Source organism: Crassostrea angulata, chromosome 7, assembly GCF_025612915.1.
Source record: "Crassostrea angulata isolate pt1a10 chromosome 7, ASM2561291v2, whole genome shotgun sequence".
Lineage (NCBI taxonomy): Eukaryota > Metazoa > Mollusca > Bivalvia > Ostreida > Ostreidae > Magallana > Magallana angulata.
The window spans coordinates 47472433-47493066 of record NC_069117.1 but is presented as its reverse complement, the minus strand read 5'-3'; the positions used below and the strand labels follow the sequence as shown (position 1 = coordinate 47493066).

At 35.3% G+C, this 20634-nt stretch overlaps 1 protein-coding gene across 7 annotated transcripts; it reads right to left on the bottom strand.

The window, feature by feature from the left end:
- Window positions 1–3: 3 nt before the first annotated feature.
- On the bottom strand, window positions 4–20536 carry LOC128156312 (cyclic nucleotide-binding domain-containing protein 2-like). 7 transcript variants are annotated; one of them, XM_052818403.1, is made up of 13 exons: window positions 20150–20536; window positions 18180–18336; window positions 8832–9017; window positions 8495–8661; window positions 8077–8150; window positions 7513–7601; window positions 6001–6230; window positions 5316–5467; window positions 3085–3255; window positions 2514–2596; window positions 1511–1612; window positions 936–1079; window positions 4–570 (listed from the first exon to the last, which is right to left on the bottom strand). In XM_052818403.1, the coding sequence occupies exons 1-13, from the start codon at window positions 20314–20316 to the stop codon at window positions 436–438; spliced, it is 1857 nt and encodes a 618-aa protein (XP_052674363.1). In that variant the 5' UTR covers window positions 20317–20536; the 3' UTR covers window positions 4–435. The 7 variants fall into 7 exon arrangements, with proteins under 7 accessions (XP_052674363.1, XP_052674366.1, XP_052674364.1 ...); XM_052818406.1 differs by lacking the exon at window positions 20150–20536 and adding an exon at window positions 18467–18739; XM_052818404.1 differs by lacking the exons at window positions 18180–18336; window positions 20150–20536 and adding an exon at window positions 16798–17338.
- Window positions 20537–20634: the final 98 nt, after the last annotated feature.

Genomic DNA, 20634 nt, shown 5'->3' with positions numbered 1-20634 from the left:
AAAAAAGTTTTCGCAATCGTTTATTGTTTATTTGAAAATATTGCACTTTCTCACATGTGTAGTGTTTGATGCACATGTTTATCATGGTATTTGAATTTATCTACAGAAAGACAATACATCAGCAGATCAATGTGTCTGCACATATTTTTTTATAAATAACTACATAAAAATAACTTGGACGGATGTAATTTTGTCATTTAGACAAAACAGAAACAACAAAGGCCTTAATGCATTCATCATGCAAGAAACACCTGCATATAGCCAATCTATTGCTCAATAAGACATCCCTATCTCCCTTTCGTCTGTCTAGTATAACAACTAGCTGTCATATTGTAAATTTCGTAATTAATTTCAAAATTCGCAGTTTGACACTTGGCACAATTTGAATATAAAATGTAAAACTTTCAAAGTAAACTCCCGGATTCCCGGATTGACTCAATAGAACTGGGAGTCGCCGTGGGCCTTGTGCTGCACCATGTGGTTGACCACCGTCAAGGCTTTGTACGCCTCCCAGTTCGTGTTGTCCTGTAGCTTCTGTTGTAGACTCTCCTCTGACGGAATGGGCTGCAACTGTCAATGTAAAACCACATCAGGTCTGTGTATGTTCAACTTTTAAAAGCACTGGTTTTCAACTGTAATTTATAGTTACAGTATGTCTGTCATTTGAAAAAAAAACAGGTAAAAACTATAGATACTGTAAAGCTACGTGCCTGATGACACTAGATGATAAAATATATATCACAATTTATAAAATTTGTGTCAAGCTGATTTATGACATTATTTGAATTGTGTGATTTTTTTCAAACTTGAATTAGCAAATAAAATTAATTATTGTAATGGTATAACAGATGTTGCTTTACACTACTTTGATAAGAACATATACTAGCTGTATTAAAAATCATGGTTGTACATCTATGTGCAAATTGATAGCTTACAGTTCGTCGTATTCTCTTGGCGACTTCATCCGTCAGGTATTGTTGGAAAAATTTCCTGTTGATGAGAATACACTCTGCTCCTTCAGATACAAGAATGGTGCTCGTTGTCTTTCCTATTCGACCAAAGGCCACCTGTTCAACTCCCTTCAGTAGGAAAAGAGAAGAATTTCAATAGTCACGACGAAAACGTGCTTTGCATGCGCGGATCCAGAATTTTTTTTTGGGGGGGGGGGGGGGGGGGGGTGGTGAGGGATAATTTAGTTTTTTGAAGTGGGGGAGTCCAAGGCCTGTTTTCAGGGATTTATTATGTGAATTTATTAAATTTGAATATTCTACGGAGGAGGTGGTCTGAACTCCCGACCCCACACCCCTTCGTCTTGATCCGTGCATGCTTTGTATAGTGAGAATAATTTTCAATAGATCTCTGATGGGTTCTTTTTAGGATAACTTTTCGGATCTGACGTTTGTATATGTACATAAAACATATCAGTACTTCAAAACTTGCAAAGTTTTTTGGTCACTTTGTTATATATACACACAAACGGTATCAGTATTAACCCGTTAAGATGACTTACAAACGTTTCCTTGGGTCCTAGCTTCTGTATCTGTACGTACACCGTATCGGGCCGATGACGTTTTAGGGCACTCTCGGACGGAGACAGTTTTGGAGAAGTTCGCTGTCAATCAAAAAAAAAAATTAGGTCACTAAAGTAATGAATTAGGTAACTGTCATTATTATTAACGTATTTTTTAAAAACCTGAATGCAAATCAAAAACTTATTATTTAACAAGAAAATCTATTGTGGTTAGGATTTTGAATTGCAGTTCAGGTGTTAACAGATGTCAAATTTTTAACGGTCAAGTAGAATTATTTTGAATTGCATCCAAATTCTATTTAATCTCACCTAAAAAAAAATTCGCGTGTAAATGAACTCATTAATTTGATCATTAAGCCATATTACTTTGCAGTAAGTTACTTTGTAAGTAGAAAATTGTCGGTAATAAAACGTACTAAAAATACAACCATTATTTATATCTATATAAATTCTTCTTCATAAACAAATCCAAATTAATTTTTGATTATTGATATTGACTTATTTTAAGGTATTTAGGATCCTATTTTAATGTCACTGCCATTCTCTTTTGGCTAGCATTTTACTAAGACTATGCATAAAGTACGGTATATCAAATCCAATTTTGTTCGATTTCTACATTGTAATATACAATATAATTACTAAAAAAATTTCAAAAATATTTATGCAAAAGAAATCCTTTTTTAATAGATTCATTCCAAAGACAGCATCATGCTTGTCTTGGTGATAATATTGTTTTTAACAGAGTCTAACAGTGCAAAATAGGAAAAGTTAACCTTTCAAGGTACATCTACTTTATTTGGTCTATATTTGGCATACTAGTATTTAAAATACACACAAAAGATATACGACATAATTACTTTCAAGGCTTATAAACCTTAGACGGATTTACTCCCGTTACAGCATCGATAATAAATGAAGTATAAAGCACTTTGTATCGATGTACCGTTAGAAGAACCGTTTAATGACTTAGTAACACTCTCACCTTTCCCCATTTAGATATGTAGGAGTGTTTCTGGGAGAAGATAGAATCTAACAACCGCTGGTGCTCTTCCTGCTCTGCTGAATCTGAAAAGTACGATGCATTTGTACTATTTTAATCGAATCTTGTTCAATCATAAGTTTACAATCACAAAAATACATGTGGTGGCGTCATTTGTACACTAGTCATATAGGACATATAGATGTTCATCAATATCAGCAACTGAATCGAACTATATAGATATGTAAACGCGTTATCTTCAAAACTAGACGTATCCTAGTCCAGTATTACTTTGATTGTTTAACAGGGGGTAAATATACTCTTGCCGTACACCACTAGCTTTGCTATCTTATGTTTTTCTTTTGTTAAATGTCACAGACCCTCAAACAAGAAAGACAAATCTCATTCCAATTTTAGACTTATATAAAAGATGCATATGTGCCCTGCAACTTTGGCTGACATTGTAAACATTTCAATTACTATTCAGATTACAATGCGTATATTTCATAAAAGTAAAATTATGTTAGATGAGCAGAGTGTTGAAGACCCTGAAATAAAAGTGACCATGACCTACCCTCTGGATATGGTTTGTGAAGTATGTCAGAGAGGTGCTGTATGGTGCACTTTTGCTTGGATGGGCGGGGCGTCCCACACGAGGAGTCGGACCGCGGGGATTTGTCCGAGGAGGAGGTAGATGAGGAGGACGATGTCTTGGAGGACTTCGGTGGAGATATCGGAGGGAGTCCTGAAAATAAGAGTTACATACTGATTACATTCGTACGAAATAACAGTTACAGACTGATTATATTTGTACAAAATAACGGTTACAGATTGAATACATTTGTACGAAAAAACAGTTTCAGACAAAAGAAAACAAATATTGATGACAAATGCTAGTAACAATCGGAGGGAAAATAACTGTTACAGACGGAGATAAAATAACAGTTGCAAGCTAAATAAAATAAAGTAAACTCAGAAAAACAAGAGGCCCATGGGCCACATCGCTCACCTCAGCAAAAATAGGCATAATTAAATCAGCTTCACGGAGTCATAATACAAAATATCTGGACAATTTGGTATAATACATGTAGTTCTAATATGAATTTTCGGACTTTTCCAATGCAATTCCGAGCTACATGTATAGACGGAAAAACGGAAAACCCCACATGAATCTTGGTGTGTAATATTTAAAGACTGAATAAACGCCATCAAATTCGTATCTGTAATCGAAATATGTCTAAATAATTGTATCCAAGCAATATTGAACTCTGGCGTAGAAATACATAAGACCACAAAAATATCTAAATTGTTCGTACCATTTAAAATCTGACTATTTTCAAGATATTTATGAATAAGTTTCCTTGAAGAGCAATGCTTCTGGATACATTAATTGACAGGGCATAATATTTCTTGCATGCAGGTCTTGTAAAAGGATCCACTCCTAATGGAAAATTGACTGTTTTTTCCAAAATCTAATTGATAAATTCTCAATAAAGTAACTGTGTCGTATTGTGCTATAAAAGATATAGGATGCTGAATTTGTAACTGCTAAGTGAGACATCCTTATGTATGTCAATTAAAATATCTGAATGTTCTGTTAATTGTGTTTTATTATGATGCAAACATTAATTTAATGATTATATATGTAATATGCAGTTAGAAACTAAGAAATCTGTATAGAATTTTTGGGTTTTTTTGCTAACTAGATTTAGCCATATTTGTTTAAATATTTTTCCCAAAAAAACAATATTTCGACGAAAAATCCCCAATTGAAAGGGTACAGGACCCTGTACCAAAAAGGGTCAATTAAGCCCTGATTGAAAATCTATATTATTTTTAAGTACGAAGTCTTGTCAGCGGTGGTGATTTGTCTTGAGGTCCAAACACTGTTTCATTTCCGGTTTGCCAGAGTAACTGCATAGGAAAGTTGATTAAAATCAACTCCCAAAAATAACAGTTAAAATAAGATAAGAGTGAAAAAAAAAACTCGTGTGTGTATTGATAAAAAAAACTTCAGAATCCAGTTTTCTTTGGCTCTTTTTTCATCTAAGATAAAACAAACTCATTGAAAATATGAAACTATTGATTAATCTTTTCATTATGATTATTATTGATATGCCAAATTATCTAACAGTTGCAGACGGATTGATTTTTTACCGTGTTTCGCGTAAAATGTTATTGAAACTAATATAATCAAAATTGTCTGTTTGCGAAATCCAATAGGTTTCCGCTTTGATGCGTCTGTTAATTTATAAAGGCGGTAATTATTGAATTCTGTGTTGCTTTGATATTTTGTAAAGTCCAAAAAATTAAATGCTTTTGCAAGTTTGAGATTGAAATTTATCATTATCGTGGTGCAAATGAAATTATGTTAAAAGGATTTTCTGCAACTTTCATTTAAATTCACCGCTCATAAAATGTACGTAAAACAAACGACAGTAAACTAAAATTCTTAACATCGTCTGGTTTGTATATATTATGTTTCAAAAAATAATCATTCTTATGTTCATTAAAGGGTTTTTGTTTCGGAGTTATAGGTTTTGTCTTATTGTTTTAAAAAATTAGTTAATCTTTTAATAAATAATTTATGTAAAATTAACTAACAATCAGTAAATATTTTGTAATTTATGACGTCACAAGTGTACCATCAACTTTTCACTGGTAAATCAATCATAAATTAAAATGAAGCTCAAGTGCCTTGAATAATACATGACTTATACCAACGCCGAGAGAACAGTGTTTAAAACAAGTATTTTACTAGAACCCTGCGATAAAATTTGCATGCTTATTGATGGTTTCACTTACGTAACAGGGACTTAGCTATTTGTTGATTGGCTGGCAGTCCTGGTATATTCGGTTTAGCTGAATGGAGTGATTTGAGTACTCTACAGGATCCTGTCTTGATGATATAGACCCACTCACTGATGTTACTGTCCTTACACAGCAGGAGGCCCCTTCTGTAAATAAATATGGTCACGCTATTTATTTCTTTATGGTTTTGTGGGTACGTTCGTTAGAGGTTAGAGAGAACAACTGCGGTACTTACATGACTTTTGCACGAGAGAGAGAGAGAGAGAGAGAGAGAGAGAGAGAGAGAGAGAGAGAGAGAGAGAGAGATTTATTTTAATATATGCCTAAAAATGGAATGAAACGAATGACAAGTTTCAACAATATTCATTGAAAAAATATCAATGCTTCATGTCCAATCGAAAATTAACTTGTCGTTAACCTGCTCCCAGAATTTTAAAGCCGTCTTTAGACTTCAATTAATCACAATTTTTACCTTGTCTAAAAAGTTTATCATTACAAAAACAAATATTCATTAAAATTTCAAATACTGCTATAGATATTATAAATATTCAATTCTTTTAACTGCACATTTTAAGAATCAGTTTATGCTCAGAAAGCATTTATGATTACTAGTAATTGAAATTTTTATTTGAATCTATAAAGATTGTTCCATGATCCTTGACCCACATACAATACAAACCTGAAATAAGTGAAGCAACAGATCTTGGGGTCGTGATACGGAAGCCGTTCGATGGGCCAGCCTCTCAGGAGTTGGACTGTCCGTAGGAAGCGGATGTGCTCCGGTTCTTGGTCTTTATCCATGGGCATGAATATATCCACGAAATCCTCACGTCCCACTGCTAAAAGTTCCACGCTATTTTTGCATGTGACAGTGGCGCTCCGTTTAGCAGCGTGCATAAGCGCCAGTTCCTGCAAGGAGAGGTGTGCTCAATCAATGATAGAGCTCTACAGAGGGAAAATACTAACTAGTATAGTTTCCGTTTTGATCGATAGGCTTAAAGCAGCAATCTTTTTCGTCTTCCACGGTAACTCCAGAAAATCTTAGTAACAATGCAAATCTTGCTCTGCATGTGGCATTTGCTTTCAAATGATATTGAAACGCAAATAAGCAGCATTATGCGTAGATACTTTATTCTATACACAGCATACCGGATGATAGGCAGGGTTCTAATACTGTTCATCAATAGCGGCCAAGAAAACTCTTTTACAAGTGGTAATTAAAACTGTCATCGTAAAATGTTCCTTATTGTAAATAACGCCCGGCGACGGTATATCGTACCGACCTCATAAACGGAACTAGACTTTGGTATTGAAATCTTAATTTACTCTCAATGATTCTTCTGTGACTTGTTTAAAATGTTTTAAAAACCAATAGATGTGTTATTGAACTTTAATTCACCTTCTTATAAATCAGATATTTGCGTGTCTTTGATGTTACGGCATCTGACATTCTCCGTCTTAATTTCATTCGATCCTAACAATGACATTTTAAACTGTTCTTTTATCATTCAACCCATCAATGAAAAATACATATATTTTCAAGGTCTCTTTATAAATGCGAGATCTGATGCGACATCACCAGATATGATAAATGGTGTGAACCAAAACGTCATTTTCTTATAAAAAAAATGTTACGTCCTTTCTCTGACAAATTATCAAATAGTAAAACTCAAATACTGTTTCATAGAAATACTACGATGACTAGTACAGTTAATTAAGTTACATATTGTGCAGTTTGTTTGTTTGCTTTTTTCGTTCTGTTCGCGATAACCCTTCAGCAGATAAACCGTTGTTTCAAACCAAGGCCCATTGTCAGCATACCGACATCATTTGGCCGCGGCATGTGACAATGATAGCAACGGATCGTTTGCAAATCACTCGTTTATAGAAGCGTAAGTTGAAAGTATTTTGGTAAGACCTTAGAAGTGGATGATAGATTAATTGAAAGAAACCTGTATCACGACAGGCGTGGCCACAAATAAAATGGTTTCGAATCATTGTGCAGGTTCTAGCAAAACATTTTTCTAGTGGAGGAAATACGCAAATACTGTCATCGATTCAAATCAGCATTTGTTTTTTTTAATGCTATTTTAAGAAGAAAAAAACTCTTCCTAAGTATGCAGCAAAAATATCCTTAATATTTCAGTTTACAAAATTGTCTACGAATTTTGTAATAACGATATGTACTCACCCCAAAACTGTTCCCCTTTTTTAGGACAGCGGCCGTTCGTACCACCTGGTCCCCTGACTCAGTGTCAGTCTGTAGGATGGTGACAACAGCTACAAGTAAACGTTAAAGATGTCATGTGTATATTTCTTCTTCAAGATAAAAAAAACAGCTTGGATTTTTTTTACTTACTGATTTTCATTACGTATAGTTATGTACATTCCTAAATATTAATTCTTTTCCTAGTTCAAAAGTAAGAACACAAGTTCTTTATTACCACCATACCACATGCATTGGTTTTTGAAAGATTCAAAAAATGCGTGAATATATCTAGGATAAATAAAATAGCTTGCAAAATGATATTTTTAAAATAATTTTTTTCCTGATTTAATGCTCCGAAGTTTAAAAAATGAGAACGAAGGTCTTGATTTTTAAAAATGATTTTCATTTCGTATATGCTATATGCATGTTCCTAAATATTAGTTTTTTCCCCTGCTTCAAAAGTATGAACACTGGTTCCGTATTACCAAAATACCACATGCATTGGTAAGTATTAATGGAGTACTCATTGATAGAAAGAATGTGTACCTGTCCCAGATAATATGAAGTAAAAATTGTCTGCCATGTGACCCTGTCTTATGATGACTCGTTTGTCTTCAAAACTGCAACAAAAGAGAATGGGCATGTTCAAAGGAGGATCGTGATATACTGCCATTCAAACATTATGCAATGATGACATTTCTTCATCGCAAACGCGTTACTGATGTCTGTTTAAACACAGGGAAATAATTAAAAATCCGTTTGTTTGCTTAACGATAAAATGAGAAGCTATAAACGAATCTCGCATTATTATTTCTCTGGAATCCTTTTATAAACACTTATGAAAAGATTTCAATAAACCAATCACCGTGTTCAACCTTTATGTTGACAAACTGACAATGGAAGTGGTATTTTAAATAGATGAGCAGCCTTTGTTGTGGATCAGAGACAATCTACGTTTACTCACTGTTCATACCAGCCGACCCTCACGAGCGACTTCTGCATGGTGATCGGGAACTCGCTGAACGCCTCCACTGCCTGATTCAGCGCTAGCAGCGCCACCTTTAGTTGTTCCTCGGTCCTTCGTTCAGGCTCCATGGATAAAATAGCTTTTGCCTCATTACTTAAAATAGTCTGTAATTAAAAAGAAAGATAAGTAAGATTAACGTATTTCTAGCTTTTTTGACGATGGAATTCACAGGAACAACTTCACTTAGCAATTCCACTGTCCGAATTGTTATTGTTTAAGTCCTTAAACGTTTTTTTTAGAATTTACAATACGTGTACTATTACATGAATTCTACCTCCTTTTTGGCTCTGAAGTCCCCGGGGTCAAAGGTGAGACCAAACATCTCGTACTCCCTCTTTGAAGAGCTGGTGTCTTGGTGTGCCCAGGAGAGGAGATCATGGCGCTGGCCCTGTGAGTTGGTGAGGGTCGCCTTCAATAAAACTTGTATCGTCTTCACGGCACGCCTGAATCTAACCAGTGGCTGCAAGCAAATAAAAAAAATACAATTATCTAACGAACCAAAAATAGAATAACAATTGTTACGAATTTTACAACAGCCTCGTACTGCAACTTGTTTCTCGTAATACAATTTGTACACCAATCTCGTGCAATGTACTAGAGTTTGTACAAGTCTTACTAAAGTTTGTTCCACTCGTACACAGTTTGTACAACATTCAGTATCACAGTTTGTACCATAATCTTGTACCTCGGTTTGTACAACAGCCTTCTACTGGGAAAACAAATCGTACACTAATTATGCTTTCTACATGAAGTGTCCTAGTACTAACACCATTCCTTCTTTCTTTACCTCAACAACATTTTTGGGAGTTAAGTCGGGTTCTGGAATCTCTATCACTTGTATTACGACTGTCTCTATCGTTTTCTCTTTTTTCCTCTTAAATCGCCGCTTTCTTAGAGCATCTTTCACCGACTGCTTTTCTTTCGCCCTATCATATATCCACTGCAAATTCGCAGGAATATGAAAGAACCGTATTGGTTCAAGCCTAGGTTTCCGCAAATTTGGAGATGCTATATAGTTACGCTTCCTGTATCTCCTTTTTACGGCCGAGTGGTTCTCTTCGGGCTCCTTTAGGAAGTTGTGATCCATCGGCCCGGATGAACCATCAAGACTGTATGCTGTGTACATGTTGTTGATTTTTTCTTTTATTTTGAGGGGAGGGATTGGGTAGTCCTTGGGAGATGATAAAATTCGTTCGAACAGATCCATGATTAATCCCTTTCTTTTCAACGTCTAAGAGTTCCTCCATGCAAAAACCTCACTCAGCGTTACTCACCAACGTAAAGACACCAGATGTTTTTAAGCTCTTCCAGTCTGCACACAAAACACTAAAGAACCTTTTAACTCCATTATCAAACTAAGTTTTTGTGTCCAGCAAAATTAAAGTCGACAGGTGCGGTAACGGGGTGTTTGCGTGTGTAGAAAACTTCAAATATTAATATTTCACTAGTGCTTTGGTCTATTCTTTCTCCGACAGCCTTCCATGGAGACTGACTACTATCTATCAAAGTTGCCCAGTAGTATCTCTCGTAACTAGCTTCTATACAAAAAAAGAAACCTTAGTCTTTTCTACAAAATTGGATAAATGAAATAGATTTATTCTATTTCACTATTCAATGAATATTCTTTGCCATATTGACATTTCATTTCAAAGCCCACAATTACTCCAATGAATCTAGTAGGCTATACAAATTATCGCTGGGCTTCTCAGTAGCTAAGCCCTATGAATGCAAGAAGACCACCAAACTAAAATAACAAATAACAGCAAAATTCTTTGATGAATATGAAATTTATCGAATTACACCGACAGCAATATGCTACTTCTTCAACTTTTTAATTATGTTAAACGTTGAAGCGTGCGACCCAAAATTTGCAACTAAGTAAATATTTGCATAGAAAGATATGAAGTTGGTCAACTTGTGCGTGATTTACAACTTCAATTTTATGTGCTGTGGGTCTATGTACGTTTGTTACAAAACACAAAGTCTAACATTTTGTAAGCATATAACGTCACCAGTTAACTATAAGGCACATTGTATTGTAAAAGAAAGCTAATCATTTCCTCAATATTTATGATCTTATTGAGGCAGAATATTCCAAAATGTTTATGATAAACACCACAAACCTTAAGAGGGGAACTTTTGTCTAGTTAACCTAATATTGATGACATCCTTGCAGTAAATTGAAATATGATACACGACATGTCTATTGCAGACCTTGCTATAGGGCTTTTAATATTTAAAAATTGATTTTATCGACGACAAATTTTACCATATTTTGCTGACAGCATTGGTACTTTTACCTTGGCAGTATATTAAATTTGAAATATTAAAATACACAACAGCAATTACACATCAGATTTTGATTAACTGTTCCACCGTTAAGCTTTATTCATTATTTACCATTTTCTCCAAAATAGGGGAATTTAAAAATAATAACAAGCGAGGCAAAGCAAATGAAAATACAAGAAACTGAAAGAAAAATAATCTAATAAAAAAAAACAGATAAAGTATTGCATTTGATACTCTTTCCCTTTTACAAAAGAAATTGAAATTAAAATAAAAAAGCATATGAAAAATCAAGACCGATTGTAAAGAAAAAAGAATCAATTCTTTAGAGACGACTGAATCAATTGCTTCTTTTGATCTCGCTGTTTTAATACTGTCATCTTTTTTTAAACTTCGTTTGAAATACATCACGTACTTTTCAAGATTTCTATGCAGCAGAAAAACCCTGGTCTTACCTTCTGATGTAGAAAGCAGCAGGGCATGGTGGCTGGGCGCGGGGAATATGAATCAGGTAAAGAGGGTGACATTTGCCTTGTTTCTGTTTAGTCTGATCACATCATATAAACTCTGTTATCTGGTGGGGTCAGTGCAAACAAAGCGTTTCTACCAGATCAACGCCTTTCAATTTCGACATTGTTCCAAAATGACAACGCTATTGTGATTGAAAGCGCAGATATGATAAATTCAACGTGGAAGCCACATGACAAGACGAGATTTTGCTTAGAAAATTAAAACAGGTAAACACAATTCATGTAGAGGTAATCTGCATTGACCCTGGATCACAGGAATGCTTTGAAGCCGTGGAGAGGCGACTTCCGTTATCTTATCGAAAGCTCTTTTCCCTTTTTGGGGGGATGAGGGGAGAAAACGATAAATTTACCTGCACTCCAAAGGTATATCACTTGTCAACTCCATCATACGAATGTACATAACTCTAAACAGAGATCTAAAGCTGTGAATAACTTTCTACAAACATAAATTATACGAATAGGCAAGAGATCGGATTCTTCCCATGGGAAAAATGAAGAATTTACTCACACTAACGGTAAATCTAGAAACCCACTCATGGTCATTGGAATCAATCTTCAGACTCGGAGAAAGAAACACTCTACACATTAATATTCGACCGCAGACTCGTTCCCATCTCTTTCTTCTGGCAATTCGCGCCAAGCCTCGTTTCGGTTTGGAAGACACGATGGCACCATTGGAAGCATCAGGTCGCATTTCTTTGCTTTTTCTTCGCAAATTACTTTTTTCCGTTTTTTCTTTTTGATAATTAATAGAATTCTTTTGCTGTATGTCCATGTTTCTTCCTGTCTGTTCCCAACTTCTTGTGACTCAAAATTATTTTAGTGAAATGAATAGCTTCTGTGGCTGGTTTTTGTACAAAGGCTTCGCTATGGTGAAAGTTAAGCCATTGTCGGCGGGTAGGAGCCTCTGGTACTTGAATCTCTACAGTAAACTAAACACTAATAATCGGTCGATTTAATTGTGATCTTCAGTAATGGAGGTACTTTTGTCTCCATGCCCCATTCATAAGTCTTTATAGCTGTGTAAACATATCCCTCCTCTCATCTCGTAATAAAGTCAGAAATCACTTGTAATACCCCCATTAAACAGTTTCATTATTTCATTAAGGCACAGTAAATCTTCATACAATCTTTAAACGGGGGAAGTCAAATAAAGAAGGATTCGTAAATAATGAAATCAAATCGTCCTTCAAGAAATATTTCTTTGTGTGCAAATCGTTGGGATCAAAATAATGGAAATGATCATGATAATGTATGAAAACCACAATAATTCTTGTATTTATTAACTATCTGTCTGACTTTTCATAACCTTAAGTAATTCACTGTCTTACGTTAAAAGTGCAGGAGAGATTTATGACACCCGAAACCTGCAGTGATTGAAATATAAGGTTGTTTTGTAACGGAGACATTGAGTGCTCTGTCAACAGAAGGAAATAAAACAACAGACCGACCATGGAAAAGAACTGGTACACGGCACAACAAACGTGAAAATTGGCAGACACAAAGTACAAGTACCCTAGTATTGTATACATAATAGTACACAGCAATGTAAAACTATACAGTTTACTCCATATACCTGTAGCTCAGGCACCTGGCGTTATAAAGGGTGTATTATTAGGTTTAGGGGATAAATATATTTAATTTTATATATAAGAAAAAGTTATAACGTCAGGCGCCTGTAACCTGTATGTCTGTAAGGCTTTTGTTTGTTTTGCTTTTTCATATAAAATTTAATAACCGCAATAGAGAAAATATCTATAAAAAAATGATTTAATACATGAATGTCATATATTTCTGCAAGGGAATCATGTATATCACATCCTCTTTGCATACACTTTAAAAATTTATTTTTTTTTTTATTTTTTTTTTACAATTTTTTACATTTACTTTTTTCCGTAAAGTGCAAAGAGATGAATTTTATAGATGATAATTATCACAACCACGAGTATTACAGTGTATTTTATAAACGTCTTTCCAAGTCCTTATGGGAAAATGTTTTGCATTAAAACAAAATATACAGTATAAAATTAGGCATAAATTTCTCTGTTATTGACATTTAATTCAAGCAGATGAAACTATTTGATAACCATAAATTCCTGTTAAGTTTGACACATGGAATTTACAAATATATGTCATACTGTGAATTTTTTTGGGTGGGTGTAAAACACAAAATTTACGATATATTTTAGATGTAACCTTGTATTTACACTCATACAGAGCATGTAAAATGTACAAAGTAACACCTACTGTATACATCTGCAATACTAACGTCACTGACTCAAAGTGTACATCGTAATGTTTTTTGATTGTCAAAGCCTTTTTTATTACTAAAAAAAACAATCCATACAAACTTACCAAAATCTTGTTCTTAAACGGAAGTGGGATGACATAATTTTCCGACCTAACTCTCCGAAGGGACTTTCCATTGGGTTTCTGGGGTTTACGGGTTGTTTTTGGTAGACGTAAATTCAGTGGCGGTAAGATAATGTTGTTTGTTGAACGAGTCTTCATCAGTTTTGATTTCGACAAATAAAGCCCATCCACGTTTTCTAATATTTTCCTCTCGGTTATTGGATAAACTTTACTTTTTGTAAATCCTTGTGCCTCCATGACGTCATCGCGACTATATCGTCTGCTTTGGTAAAACACGTCAATGCTGCCACTGCTAAATTTCCGGAAGTCTTGGTCTGATTTGACACTTAGTCTTCTTGGATAGTCCGAAAAAGATGACGTTCGTTTTTTTAGATTTGAATTAAAGCACAGAATGTTACCATCACTGAATTTTCTTCCGAACTGCGCGTCCGAGCGTCGCCTATAAAATCTGGCGTCATCATTTGCGGTTTCAATTAATTTTCGAGTTGGAATCATCTCGGTCAGTATTGGTATGTTATTGTTAGACAATGGATAATTATGTTTGAACAATGACAATCTGCAATTATACGTTAGAGATGCACTTCAGTTCCACAAAATATCAACTAACTTATCTTCCACAATTGAGTGAGTAAACTTCCAAATCAATTCTGCATGGTATCGGCAAATACGGGAAAGTCCAACAAAGAGAACTTGATTAAAACTGTTGTTATCTTCATGTCTCCTAATAATCCCGAAATGAAAAATTCGTTTTATTGAGCAGATATGTATTTATTGTCACCCAAACCTCCTCGGCAACGGAGAATTACAGCTATATCTCCGAAATTTGGTCCAAATTCTCAGTCAGTTGTGGCCTTCACAAGAGTGGCGACTTCTTCTCCAGCCTTGTTGACAGTGTTTATTCTCACATCGGTGTAATTTCAGTTGTTCATCTTGAAGATTAATTCAGAGTCCCTCTCCTCGTTTGAATGAGCTCTCGTCCTGATGAGCTCAACAGCCTCCATTTATTTTGTGTGTAACTCCGAAACCAGAGACTGTAAATCTTCAACTAGGTGTTCAACATCCATACTCCTGGCGCATTTTGGGTGATTATTGGTATTTGTGTAATTTATTAGGAAATCTAAATCAATTCGCATGACAAGATATATCTGAGCGACATTTAAATAATCGCCAAGTGTTACAAGATTTATTACTGATTTTGTGAACCGCTGACGGAACCCGTCCAGATCCGTGACTTAATCGCCTCCCATACATAAAACTAACACAATTATCGATAGATTTTCTTATATTAATGCTACATTCATCCCATAGCGTCATTCATTCCTGGGGCATCGGGTATTCAAGATAATTTTGTTGAATGCGTAGTTACCCCTGTCAGTTCTAAGGTTGTGGGTGCCTAAAGGAGGCATTGCTATTACATAAAGTATAAGCTCAATCGATCGCTTTTAAGCTTGATACCGTCCCATGGAAGAAAAAACAAGGAGATTAATTTTCCTTTCTGTCTTAGAGGAGGGGTGGCAATGAGTAACTATCACACACGGTTTTCATTTTTCCTGCACATTGTTGTGCTGGTCATTGCATTGTTCTCGTCTCCGAGGAAGAAGGAATTTCTTTAGGAAGAACCCGTGAAATATTTATCTAAGAGGTAATGAAATATGCCAGTTGCATAACTAGGTGTTTACGAGGTTGCAATTTACTCTGCATTAAAACATTTTGTGATCAAGCATTCGTTGTCTTGGGGGTAGCTCCAGGCAGTCGCATAATGGGGGATGTCAGTCTTCATTCTGTTCATGGGATTTACGTTTCATTGTGTCAAATAAATTGTAATTCAAGGTGACCAATCTTCCTTCCCATTATCAAGCTTATAAACAGATTGTTAGTAACAGATATCAAGAGGTATTATCAATAATCTAGAGGATCGTCAACATTCGATTACTAGAACGATTGCATCGGCACTTTATTGAATCCAAGACTTTCCACTATGAACGATGAAATTTTAAATGCTTTAATATTCCAATAATATTAGTCCTATGCCTTCTACAGTTTATACAATATGACATGTGATAAATAGAAGAAAATTCTAAATTTTAATCATCTGCATTACTTACATGTGTAAATATGAGTAATCATTAGTCAAAATTGATTAAGAATGTATATGAAATCCCTTAGATCAAGAACTTTTATTAAAGGTTTGCCACCTTCCACCAGTGTTTTCCGAGGAATTATAGAACGTACGTACCACGCAATTTAGGAACGTTATATTCATTATTGGTTTCAATTTCAATGACTTATTAGGACTGGATGGTCGGGGCCATTATTAGACTGTATTAATCTCCTTTAGATAAAGAGCTCTGCATAAATAGAAAACATTTCAAATTTAAGTTCTGAAATATGTGGATATTGTTCTTCAATTCTGAAGGAGGACTGTGGGTCGTACTACCCTGTCTACATCCGAATCAACTGATTGCAAAGACGAATCAACTTTATAAATAAATGATAATAACGTGCATTTTTTATACTGTAAACGTATTATATTTGGCGTGTACGGAATATGGGGGAAATCAGTTTTTGAACAAGTTGGCGTGAATTTGAATTAGCGTATTCCTGAATGTGACCATTCTTATGTATTTATGCATGGCGTTTAACGGTGTACTTGATTTAGCGGAAGCCGGATTCCACCAAAACAGAATACACAGCCAAATGTAGTACGTTTACAGTATCCGTACAATATACAAGGCACATGTATACCATGGCAACATAAAGGCAACAATTATTAGTACACGATACAAAAGAATTAAAATAATTTTTTGGTTATTTAAAGTCCCTTGCAAAGACTTTGTACTCTTTACTCATGCATTACTTAGCACTGAGAGATAGGAATCAAGCAAACTTGTTTTAAAATCCTAATTACTTTGCATCCTCCATAGTTAACAGCACTGACATGAACGGTACACAGCCGTTTGATCGTTCGTGGTTTGATTTGTTAGAACCTATCTAATTAACGTTTATCGATTTTGAAGAGTTTAACTACTATATCAGCTACTGTTTTATTACCTCCACATATTTTGACTTTTCCGTCATAAACGTTTCGTCGGAAGCCCCTGCGCTTTCATCTTCTTTCCTTCTAATACTTGGGCTGTTTCTAACAGACCTCCGAGAGTGGACTGTATTCCATGCATGGAATTGAAGAAATGGCGATTTTGGACTAGAAATCAAAGGTTCCGACTTCTCTCTGTGTATCCTTATATTTTCAATATCAGTTTTAGTTCTTTTTTTCATCAAACTTGTTTTTGGTTGGTTAGAAGCAAAAGTCCGGCTTCGTAAAAACTTTTTCTTCATTGCTTTATCCCGGGTCTTGCTTACTCCAATGTTTGTTCTTCTAACAATTAGGTTCAAATGTTTTTTTTCCGCAGTATGAGACCTTCAACCACGTTGATATTTTAAATCGTTTCACAGAATGGCTACGAAATACTACCGTTGAAATAATATTAGTAATGACTTTTGTACATTCCAAAAGTACCCGGATTGTTAGAGTTCAGCATGACAGTGAAGAGATAGCCAGAGACACGATTTTAGGTCCCAGTGAGCACTGCAGGGTCCACTCAAACTTGTAGGGGGCTTCCTCTGTCACTTCTCTCGCTGACAGTTGGTGTTTTCTATTATTGCAAGTTGACAAAGGTCTAACTGATAATGATGTAAAATACCTACAAAGCCATTGATAATTCACTGTGTCGCCAAAAGTTGAATTATGTAGATTTTAATGTATTTCACATCAAAACATTTTATTTAAAAGCGGCAAAGGGATAAAAGATTTAATTCTGGGTTACCATTAAAGGCAACGCGCTCCTCTTCTCAAAAGCCCTCTTCCGTCATTTCTAATGTACTTGACTGAACTAAGGCACATAATTAAAAAACACATATCTCATTGCAAGTGCCAGAACTGGGCTTGGTGACGAAATTTATTTGATTTTATATAACGAAATTGCATTCATATTGTGAAAATGAAATTAAATTGATTTATTTTTTAACATACCACTTCGCATTGAAAGAAAAATGGAAAGAAACATCTAATATCGCAGCATTCGATCTAATAATAGACATCTAAATTAATTCATGCTGAGGTACTAAATGCGGAAGGCATTGTACCAGTTAAATGTTCAGTTCTGAAATTTATGGCATTTTAATCCATCAATAACCGACATTCTACTTTTGTCAAATAATTTTTTGTCCTGGACTCACAGGCCAAATTGACCTAATTCACAAACGTGCATTAATTACTCTACCCAGAGTTCTCAAATGCGGAAAATAATCTCGAGCGGATGCAAAACAAAACAAAACCAAAAAACTAAACGAAAACCAGAGAAGTTGAAAAGTTCTATTCCAACCTAAAGTTGATTATAAGACTAAACAGACAACAAGCCTAAGGTTGTACTCACTCTGTGAAAAAAATGCCTCCGTCTTTTGAACTTGGCTGCTTTGATGCAATCAAGTGGTTCTCGGTTTCCTCGCCTTTCGATATCCTTATTGTCCGAACAAACTCGGTCTTCGCTTCTCTGATCTTTGGTGGTCCACACAGAATCCGCCGTGTCGCACCTACCAAAACATGACAAAATGAAATACACTTTTATAACTATGTACAAAAAGCTTATATCTAAGCTTTGGTCACCAGTACTCATCATGCAGACGAAAGAGTAACCGAAATTAATCTTGTGTGCCTATGTACCAATCTTTGGCGCCTTCTCTGTTCATGGATGCTTTTTTCCCTGTAGTGTGCCAAACTGATTTTTGATCTGAAGCTAACGTTGCAACACGGTCTTCCTCTTATGAACATCCGCTACCCAGCGGCTTCCCATCACAGCTGGTTGAACAAAGTGAGTAAATGTGGCCTTTTTACGACAAGCTCGCTCTGTAACCGCGTTATAATTGGTCTGTAAATGACATCCAACACGACAGATTGAATTCTAACGATAAAAGCGTTTTATAAATATAACAAAAAGCGTCAACAAAGTCATTATATCCTCATCCCATCCCATAGCATTGCCAAAGCAACCGTTTCATGGTTATTTCTAATACTAATACGTGTTTCGAAGTCTTCAGAGAAAATTAACAGCAGTCATTCATTTTTATGATACTAGTACTACTAGCAGTGAAAAAAAGATATCGGTGATATTAATATATGTGTTTTTGGTCACTGTCTCAATCTTACAAGCCAAGGTTTCATTAAAATACGCCACAGGTGGCTCACTCAATATTCAATTTTCGAATCTTTTGACATTAATTTCAATTTTGAACTTTGAATGATCCAATTATTTTGTCCAACAAAAATCTAATGCTGATTTAAATTGGTTTGGCTGTCCGTGTTTGAAATCAACTATGCGGTGTGTGGGTGTCAGGATTGTTGTGTTCCGTAGATTTGTTTGTTACTTTAACAAATGGATTTGAAATAATATAACATTGGTGACCAGCGTGTGGAATGGGAACAAGTCTATGGTCAACAAACATTACTGTGATGTTCCATATAATTAATGTAAATGTATGCAAGACAAAATGATGGTGAACGATAAGAAGATTTTATTATCCAGCGTTAAGGGTTTTTAAATTTGGACCAGTATCGCTCTTCGCACTCGCCGTGCAGCTATCACAACCTTGTCTCTTGAAAGCCGTCAACAGGTGCACATTGTCCACGCGTTAAAATGTACATGTATGCGCTATGCAAATCGACTGTGCTGTATAACGACAACACAATTTATAACAACTGCATTTAACACAACCTTCTTTCCTCCAGTTTTTAAAAATTGTATTCATCAACACCACAATTCAATTTGCAACGTTCGAATGTACGTCATTGCGTACAACTATTTATAGACAACATTTGAGCGAATCTATTTATTACTGTATATTTGATTCATTTTCTTCAAGTTGCTGGAGTTCTGCTCACAATGAAAAAATTCATGTTCATTCTCATCCATATTCTTTGATTTTCGATGCATGGTCTGTATTGGTGAAATAAGTACTTTTCATCAAAGATATTTTATCAGCAATATTAATCAATTATTAAACGTAATAGCAATATTAAGAAAATGGATGTCTAGCAGTATTATTATACAAATGAAGTGTGAAAAAAATGTTTCTCCTGTGGGTTTTCATATCTAAATCATTTATTTCTTACGAGATGTTTTGAAAGTTCGATTCGATTTACAAGTACTTGCGACTTTTACCAGAAGTTTTGAACATCTGATAATAAATAATCAATACATCTACACAAACCTTTCACAAATATCAAAAACATTTCTTTTTCACATACTTTTGATCTCTATGATTAAAGAGATGTACTTTCATAAAATAGAAAGTAACTACCGCAGAATAACAATTAACCAAGGCCCTACAAAGGTAATATTCTACTCACCTGGCTTTTCCAACAGGTAAAATGATCGTAGGAAGGTAGGGCTCTGTCCGGCAGCGCGACCCCTGGTTCCTGTAGCTGTCCATCACACACAACTTCGGGGTCAAATCCTTGGGGCCCCCTTGGACCCGCTGGGTCAGACGTCGATCTATAGAAATTACCGTCTCCATAACTCCAGCAAGGATGCTACACGTCACTATGGGTAAGCTACTGCTCAACAGACGGTAAGAATAGCATCGCGTCAAAATGAATGTGTATTTATTCCTTCTTCTAATTTTCGTGTGTTATCGGCGTTTAAAATCTCGGCATAGCTATTTGGTTTTTGTTTATCAAGTGTTTATTGTTTTAAAAATAAAATGTCTTTTTAAACAGGTAAAGGCACACGGCATCTGTTCAGCAGCTCTTTAATAACGGCGAACCTCTAACGTCCATTACGCGATCGGGCGGGGTTGGATTTATTTGTCAATAAAACACACATTAAATATGTG

What these genes read in the sequence shown, in the direction of transcription:
- LOC128156312 (XM_052818401.1), bottom strand. Translation starts at nt 14,241, where the DNA reads ATGATTCCAACTCGAAAATTAATTGAAACCGCAAATGATGACGCCAGA. An exon ending in CGTTTAAGAACAAGATTTTG is followed by an intron (nt 9,018 to 13,728) that starts GTAAGTTTGTAT and finishes ATTTGCTTGCAG; the next exon opens with CCACTGGTTAGATTCAGGCG. An exon ending in CCAAGAGAATACGACGAACT is followed by an intron (nt 571 to 935) that starts GTAAGCTATCAA and finishes TTACATTGACAG; the next exon opens with TTGCAGCCCATTCCGTCAGA.